Source organism: Saccoglossus kowalevskii, chromosome 20, assembly GCF_978046115.1.
Source record: "Saccoglossus kowalevskii chromosome 20, keSacKowa6.1, whole genome shotgun sequence".
Classification (NCBI taxonomy): domain Eukaryota; kingdom Metazoa; phylum Hemichordata; class Enteropneusta; family Harrimaniidae; genus Saccoglossus; species Saccoglossus kowalevskii.
The window spans coordinates 20,406,388-20,415,996 of record NC_140660.1 but is presented as its reverse complement, the minus strand read 5'-3'; the positions used below and the strand labels follow the sequence as shown (position 1 = coordinate 20,415,996).

At 33.1% G+C, this 9,609-nt stretch overlaps 1 protein-coding gene across 1 annotated transcript; it reads right to left on the bottom strand.

The window, feature by feature from the left end:
• Positions 1–2,407: 2,407 nt before the first annotated feature.
• Positions 2,408–7,565, bottom strand: LOC146730111 (uncharacterized). Its single transcript, XM_085494596.1, has 5 exons — positions 7,433–7,565; positions 4,860–4,875; positions 3,368–3,568; positions 2,986–3,237; positions 2,408–2,664 (listed from the first exon to the last, which is right to left on the bottom strand). The coding sequence occupies exons 1-5, from the start codon at positions 7,532–7,534 to the stop codon at positions 2,630–2,632; spliced, it is 606 nt and encodes a 201-aa protein (XP_085350722.1). The 5' UTR covers positions 7,535–7,565; the 3' UTR covers positions 2,408–2,629.
• Positions 7,566–9,609: the final 2,044 nt, after the last annotated feature.

Genomic DNA, 9,609 nt, shown 5'->3' with positions numbered 1-9,609 from the left:
TATGAAGGTGGCGCTTGTTATCTTAAACATGGTGTAATGGATTCTCGATGAGCTAAGATTAATTTCATACAGAATATTGAAATGATTGGGCCAGAAAATATATGACTGGGTGACTATAAGAACAAGTCACGCCATTCCTATCATGTGCACCCATTGTTTCTGAATACTATTTTAGGAATCACGTGATATCTCCTTCTACAGAACAAACAGGTATAACCTTATTGTTAACATTTCTACTCAATTTTCTCAGTCTCAATTCTTATATTGTTGTGCTGTTCTGCTTTAGTATAGTTTGTATTTTAGTTTTATTATAAGCTTTGAAGGTTAACTAAACGATATATATAACACTGCACGTAATCTAACTCATTTTTCACGTGATAACTGGTCAATTGTCAAACATTTAGTTTCTGGATGTTATCACGTCCAAAGCATAGTGATAAAGATTTATAATTTGATTGTGCAGTGTAATGAATCCGTAACATATGGTGGTCCTTTGATTTTGTTTGTTCTATTGTATACGAGCTAGGGTAAAAGAGTAAAATTCAAAATGTAGAAAAAGTGCCAAGATTTCTAAAACGATAATATTTTGCTGTTTGATTTATTACAAAACAACAACAACAAACATTTGAAATAAATGATCCTTATGTGTATATGATGGCCATTCGTTTATTCTAGTGCATCCTTTTGTATATTTGACTTGAGATTACGATCTCATCTTGATAATTATTCAATTGTTGTACTCTAGTTGTTTATTATTTGTTACGAATATAACCTTATTTATTAAACCTTGTTTAATATAACATATATACTGACGTATGAGATATTTGTTTGTTCTATGAAACATACGGAAAAAAAAGAAACAAATCAGATAATAATATTTTACCATTTATATATGCGTATTCTCATCATTTAAAAAGGCTGTGCGTGATTCTACATATATCATTTTGTCTGCGATTTATGAAACTACGCTACTTGTCTATATATATTCATTGTGAACTAATATTCCATTTCATTCTATTATTAGATGTGTGGATTTCCTTGATGGTACGTAAACGATCGATTGTTTAAGCGTATTGTTAACATTCATATTCTTGGAAAGGTCAATAAGTCTTAATAACAGTTCATTTTTCAAATTATTTAAGGGGTCTTACAATAGTAACATTGTTTTGCAGTTCAGTTTGCTGTTGATTTACATGCATTAATAAGCACACTACAGTATATTCAGAATAGTACATCATTGATGAGTTGCATCGCTGTAACCGTTTCCCTGGCGACCATAGCCCCACCCGTAACGAACAGTTTAAATCCTCTTATATTCCATTCTAGGGTATTGTTCATTTTCTATTATTTAAATTATTGACATCTTGAAAACTATAGCTGATTCCACGAGTAACCTCGGTCACATTAGTTTATATAGTCATGTCATGATTTATTTCTGTGTGTCTACATACGGGTCACTGATACGTCATAATAGGTAGTTGCTACTGAATAGCTGGTTCATAATTGATCACATTTCCATAACCTGTCATCATTTAGACCCATGTGGCGCCTTGACCAGAACTGAAATCATTGACTGGAACTATTTCTAACAATATGGTATGTATAGTTTCTTAATATAGGGAGTAATAAATCAATATATATGACGTGTTAATACTTCGTGTGATTGGCTGTATGTGAGTTGAGTATGTGTCCGTTACGCCTTAAAGACTTTATACTTCATTGTAATTGGTTGAGCTTTTTTAAGTAATAAAGAGAGTCTTAGTCTATTGTCACAAGGATCTCCACATGTCTCACGAGATGACCATGTTTAGAAGTTGACACATATTCTACCTGCAAGCTGTGTGTGTGTCTTTGTTCAGTGAGACGGTGGCGAGCTCCACAATCCCTGGTACCTCAGATGAAGGTTTAATAACACGAGAATTAACCGCATCATAGTTACATGCAATTCTCTATTTTAGTGATTATTCACATTTCAATAACTATGAAGTCTACAAAAAATAATCTATATACATTAAAATTATATTCTCCCATCAATAAATGTAGCTAACAGTTAAGCCCCTTTCACAGTCAGTCTGATCACGGTCTTCTATTAACACAATAAACCAGCATTTGTGAGTAGTGCAACTGGCATGCAGGCGAATTACGTCGCTAGGTTTTAATATTAGGCGGGGCATGTTAGTCGCGTGAGAGCGTTCTCAGGTATCGGCCTTTCACTGGAATGCCTACGGCATTAAATTAATAATAAATATACTGACAAATTAGGCTTGATGACTGTTGACAGTCTATTCTATCATCAACAGCATAATTGAATAAACAGTAGGGAATATATTCTATTATCATGTACAACAGTTCTGTTACAGTTAATATTGCACATATTGATTACAAGCATGTAATAATTCATAGCGACTTTACTTTTTGTATGCATATTATCACCCTTTATTAGTAACCCGGAAATCAAATTCTTCAAGTATTACATTTAAAATTACATGCTCACTCTGCTTTTGCACCTTTACATAATATCGAAGCTGGTCGAAATTGACATTTTAATTTCACGAAGGAAGATTAAATATTTAGTATATGAAGCGATTTTTATTTATCGCCAGGAAATAATACATAATTGTTATCATGTTCACTTCTTCAATTGACAAGCGTTGATGATTGTTTCTGAAAACAAAGACAAAATATTCATGTGTCATAGTAGCGTATTGTATCCGGGTTATAAATTGACATTCATAATTGCAAATTGTTATCACATCAAACAAAAACGATTTAATTTTAAACTGATAGATTTATATAATTAATTTACTTTTCGCGCTTTTCATCAAACATTGCTAGCAATGTCCCTTCAAACCAATATATCAATTGTAATTGTAATTGTAATAGAATTGTTGATTTCACCAAGAATTTCATGTAGTATGCAATGATAGTTGACCAGACTAGGGGGCCATGCATACCACTATTGGTGATTGTTTGTTATAAACTCACCTTTACCCTGGTCAACAGCTTCGCTGTATTGCTCAATTGCTAACTCAGTCCATGCCAGATCTTCTTCAATGGCCGGATCATCAGAGTTGTACTCTTCTAGGTCTTGCTTTTTTCCAAGTAAAAGGCTAAGCTCTGCCTGAGCCAATGAATACACCTCAAGAAAGCTTACGTAATCTTGGTATATTCTAATCTGACGAATTAGATCATCCTCCGAAGCAACTGCAGTTGAGTTTCCTACACATACAAACATGTCTGTCCACCAACGAATAAAAGTAGAAAAATTTGTTTTCAATAACAACAATAGAATACGACAGGTAGCGATATATGTGATTCGTTAGCATGTGTGTAATCAGATTTACATAAACGCAACGATAAGACTTACCGGCCATTGCCTGCCTGATGGCTGGATCTTCCTCTGTTAACATCATTCCTTCCAAAATTCGATGTACATTATTGGCCATGTAAAATACATAAAAAACAGGGTCTATCTCGCGACCAGTGTATTCAATTTGTAGTCCTTGAAATAGCCTAGCCAATACGTTTTGCGGAGAATATTCACTTCCAAAAACTATCATACCCAAATCTGTATGCAACAAAAAAGTATATATCTTTTTCATTAGCAATATACGTGATACATTTATAAACACCAAAACAAATACTTACACAATCATAATATCATTTTTTTACTGAAACAAAAAATTAAATACTAAAGATGAGTTCAGGTCAATACTGTCCAGATTTGAAAATATTGACTTAAAATGAACAAACAAGGGACAAGATGAATAATATTATCGCAAGTGAATTGGAAATGACTTTATATTAAACAAATCAGATATATCAGCAATACTGTTGTCGTATTTGCAAATTGGGGAAGTAGAATTATTTGTAAAACAAATATAAAGTGTTATGATGATAACAGAAACAAGTGTAACACTTGTTCAGCACGTGTCATTGAATCTGTTTAGTTTAGTGTATTCGGTATGTCATTGACAAGAAAGAGGTTAAGGCCCACAAGAACCATGTTAAGCGTAAGTAAATTGGAATCTATATCCAAGGTGGACCACTGCAATCATGTTGTTATCCTTCTGATAGGATACTAATTGAGTCATGCTGAAAATGTTTAATATCTGACGAACCCAAAATTGTGTGCCACAAAAATATTTGTTTTTATTAAATATCAACAAATATTTACACGAAGACATAATTTTATTTCACTCGAAAAACAAATCGAACAATACTGTAAACATGTCAAGATATGTCCGTAATAAAGACATGATAAACAGACACACATCTCAATAAAATTAATAATAATAAGCTAATTGTTGTCTTGATATTGAGGAATTGAAGAAACTAGATTTCTTTGCAACAAATCATTTCTAAGCAATACAAAGAAAAAAAGGTCCTCGGCAATCTGAGATCTAACATAATTATTAGGGTATATGACAGATGTCTCGATTGAGATACCTCTGCAAAATCAAAATTGGAATTTAAATTTCATATAATTTTCTATCAAAAAATTATCATGCAAACTAATTTTCTAAGAATACAAGCAATACGCTCGGCAATAGAGCGTTTTTAATGGAATGGTTTGAATTTTTAACCACTATGTACCTTAATCTCAATGTTGTGGTATGGCTGGGTATATGGATGGATGAATTGATAATTATGTTGGGTGAAGATGACATATGGTCAGAATATGGATGTTACCTGAGGCCAGAATTATTTTGTATTAAACTCTGACCCTATTATAATGTTAATCATACTCTATGTCTGTCATGGTAAATTGTAGGTTTGGACTAGCTACTTGATGCACGTTTAATTCGTTAAGTGTCTGATTGTTTAAAACATATACAAAAATAACCAATTATACATACCTGAGGACACATTCCTCTGTGAAAATAAAACACAGATATGTAAAATTGATGTCAATTTGCATACACATATAAATATTAATGTAACATCTTATAATGCAGCTATAATAACATACCACATCAAATAGAACAGGTTTCTGAAACTTATTCGAATGAACACACTATTATGCACAATTACTTATACAATCTTTACATTCTAATTTCTGAATACCGGAAATAACCAGATCGCATTGTTTTTTCAAGATAGCTAAATTATTATTTCTTCTCCAACTATCATGTAGGTATATATCTCAATTAACACGGAATGGTGGTGAGCGTCATTTGAAAAACTGTTTTGTTGCCAATGTTCCACTAAATTTGTTTATTCATTGGTTCAATTTTTTTTACCGAAAATGGCTTTCTGTGTTTACACAGAGATCACGTGACTATACACGTCCATACACACACTATCTTGTCGATTTCATATCCAGTGTGAAATAAGCTTTCCATCAATATATAGCTTTGTGTTGTTCAGTAAATATTTTATATGAAAATATCAGTTTAGAAAATCAATACCAAAAACGTGTACAGCATCCTTAAAGTATATTATTACCACTACCATCAACAATTGTGAGTCGTAGTATCTATACTTAGTTTGAACACGCATGTAAACCTAATGATGCACGCCTCATTGTTTATTGTTACTTATAGAGGATGGGTCGCTTAATGCAGACATCCCGGTTAGAATACGCATACAATGAAACGGCGTGTGTTACTAACAGTAAATTCCATTGACCTCACAGTGGAACTAGCCAACATACATTCTCTTTGTACTCGGTTTAAGAGCTCTCAGAAAATTTAATAGAAAATATTTTCATTTTTTTAGTTGGTCGTCTTTCAGATATGGCCCATAACACATTTTTTTAAATAGCAAACAAATCAGTGAGCTTTGAATTCACCGCACTGTATGTATTGGCAATATATATGTCGACCTCAATCATAGGAGGTTAACCACAATACCGATGTAAAACTTTGACGTGTTTATATGATCGGTTGTTAGTTAGTCAATACGCATATCACACAAATGTGTGGTTATGCATGTTACTAATTGTCCTAGGTTATCAATCTGGAACGAGAAAGCAATATTTCCGAAAAGAGGAAAGCATATATTTTTGGATTGGTCAGAGAAAAAATATCGGATAAAACTGATGCAACACTGCATACATTAAATAAATTGTTGAAAGAGTTATTGATTAAAACACATTAAAATAGCTACATACTATTTTAGCAAATTTGACTCAATACATGAATTAACAAAATCTTAATTTAGCTAAAATGCCAACAATCTCATTGTGAGAATATACTTTATTCTCAATTAGCGACATCTTGAATTAGCAAAATTACAGGTTAGCTAAATTAGCAAAAATGAGATGCTAGCTAAAAATACGTGTTTTACAGTATATATATAAATTGTATGATTCTGTGAGCGGACATACAAATCTCATTCTGGCAATGCCACTTCCCGTTAATATATGTTTTAAGGTAGAGATGCAGGTTCGTGGGCACTTGGGAGTGACATTTTGTAGAATTGTGAATAGTGGAACAGACTCAAAAGACGATATTTAAATATATATAACAGGTGCAAACATTCTCTCTTTTGAATGCTTAGCAAGATTTAGCAAGGCTGTACATAAATAATAAAAAAGAAACATGGTGAAAAAAAGAAATGACGGGATCTCCATATTATGCACTATATTTAAATTTTACAAAACAATAATACAATTAAATTTGGAACTGTTACAGCCATTTTAATTATGAGCATTAGGAAACTTCTTACTGAGTAAATGGTTATGCAAATTAGCAATTATCTCAGCTTCTTTATAGTGCACATCCCAGAACTTCAAAGAAAATAGCTCCCAGATGCTTTGACCTTTTGTTTTGAAATTTTCACAAATGATCGACAATGTGTTTATCTTCAAAACGCCGTCGGGGCATTGTTTCTGGTTGAACAGTGTTTCGACAATCGTACAGACAACTATCCTGGGTGTTAATTTATGCATCAACTTGAAGTAGTGAAATTTGAGCTGCTGCCCTGCAAAACTGACAATAGTTTTCAAGACGGCACTTTCTTCATAGTAAACAGATGTACCCGTAAACAAATTTTGACAGAAAAGAGAAACATGGTTTAAAAGCTAATTTTTTTCAAACCACTTTTGCATATTTCAAACCACAGTGCCCATAAAAAAATCCAAAATTTTAAAATTCATACAATAAGCTTTCTGAAAATATATAGTTTTATTGACAAGGGAGGTCATCTTGGTTTCCTAATTAACTAACTAAAATACCTGACAGGTAAACTGCATCTCTACCTTAAGGTAATTTAATACCAAATTACTTATTTATACCCTGACATAATGATGAGAGAAAATTAAACACTTTACGTACTTAGTACTATGGAATCACAGCAACATTGTTGAGGCTATTTACATAAAAAATATGTTTGACCACTCAAGAAAGCAGATACATTTTCCTTCTACTCAACAGATCGAAATGAAATTGAATATCTAGACCTGAATTTGTATACATTGTATACATACCTTCATGGGAGCAGCTGCAATAACACCTACAGCAATGAGTACCACCAGTAAACGCAACATGATTCTGATCGTTGAGACAGTCTTGTTTATCAGAGACTTCATCGAGCTGGAACTTACTAATGCAATATCACACAACTTCCAAATAAGTCAATTCGCCAGGCTTTTATTGCGTATGGAATGAGATGTCGTGTTTCTATTGGCTCGTTTAGATAATTAGTAATCTAGGTCTATTTAAGCTATCGTTTTGCTACAAATACCATTGGCTGTAATATTTCATCAAACACATACATTACTATACTTATTTCTAAATATAAAGATCACTGGTGACTTTCCGGAATAACACCCAAGTTTAATGTTGATGGATTGACCATTTGGGTAAAGTGTCCCCTGATTGTAAAGACACCCCTACCAAAATGTAATAATGGTTTGTCCTGTGTGTCTTCTAAAATAGTACTGTGAAACTATTACAGGCGATAGTGTTTGGATCATTCTGAATGAAAAGTAATCCAATAATAGTCCAGGTCTCGAACTGACAATTCGCTGGTATATATGACAATGATGTAACAAGGCAACAAAACGATTGTGACACAATGTAATGCATAATGGGACGATCGTTTTATAGTTTTATAATGTTCCTGAATAATTGTCTCGCAATTTGTTAATTTGGTATTTTCGGTACAGTACCAGTAATTTCAATCTTTAACAGTTAAAAAAACGAAATGGCTGTGAACAGGTTGAAAAGTAACATAAAACATCCAATCAATTGATTTACAAAATCCATTTTAGATTTGTTTATATCAGTCTTATTTTTCTCATTGGCAATATAGTGACTATAACATTAACGAAACTGACATGCAAATTTAACAGCGACGGGTCCAAATTATTATAATTGTTTTTTTAAATAATGGTTTCATTTATTATAGGTTATTCAGAATGCAGACAACGATATATCTCTAGCTGATGACGTCATCAAAGAGGTAACAACTTTTACAAGTAAGAAGGAATCGCTATTGACTTATTTGAAATTGAAAACATGATATTATTACCACACGATTAATATATGACATTATTATGTGAATGTGTATCTATTCTAGCAAAATCTCCAGAACCACTCAAAGGATTTCAATGAAATTTGGTACTTTGTAGTACGTCATGACTTACACCTGGGTAATGGTAATGCAGGTATAAATATTGAAGCATTGACAGAAATAGCCAGACAAGCTGACCGAATTTGCATATCTATTGTGTAACGGGTGCAATCCTGTGATCCCAATCTTTAATTCATAAAGTGTTTTCCAAATGTCCAAATTGCCTATTCATGTCTTGTTTGTGCATAACTACAAGGCATTCCTGTATTACGCGAGTGCTTGGCGGTTGTTTCAGGCAAAATATGTGCTATTAAAACTGATTAAATTTGGTTTGAATCTAGACACTTAATGTTTGGTCGGATCGTGATATATCAAGGAAGTGAGGGCACACACACAGCTGGATTTGCTTGTTTCATAGCGGCTACATTCGTAGCCCAAAATTTGCTTTAAAGTTTGGCGATTTTTTAGGGTTATCGAGTGCAGTTTTCCATTTTAGAATTTAGTGAATTTTTATTGTTTCAGGCTCGAGGACTCAATGTATAGAAAGAAAGGACCGTTGTTTCTCTTTTGGCGGGTCATTGGCGGAACGAAAAGTCCGTCACCTCTCTTTAAGCTAGTCATTGTCTTCGTCGTTACATAACATCGACCTAAGTTTACATTGGAAAGATTTCGCCAGGGTTGAGCAATACCATATACCAGTGCCACATATCCTGAGAATGTTTGAGCTTATTTCTACATCAAGAAGATTCATTCACCTCTCCAAGCATTCTTGTAGCAGCATTATATGTCCCAGATGTGCGAGACATTTTTGTCACAATGATTCTAACTGATGACTGCAATAAGGCATTATATGCCTCAGAACAAAAGATTACCTCATCCTCTATTGTTTCCAATCCCAAGCTGTGAACTATTTAACATGACAATGAACTTATTAAGATGAACAAAAGACCCATAGAAATCAACGACTTCATCTGTTTATATGAATAAATTTGCCTATCTTTAAACACCCAGCATTGGATGGAACAGGAAATCCCCTGTTGACCAAATTCTATTGTTGATTTCTGACGATGGTAATTCATTGCAGCATAA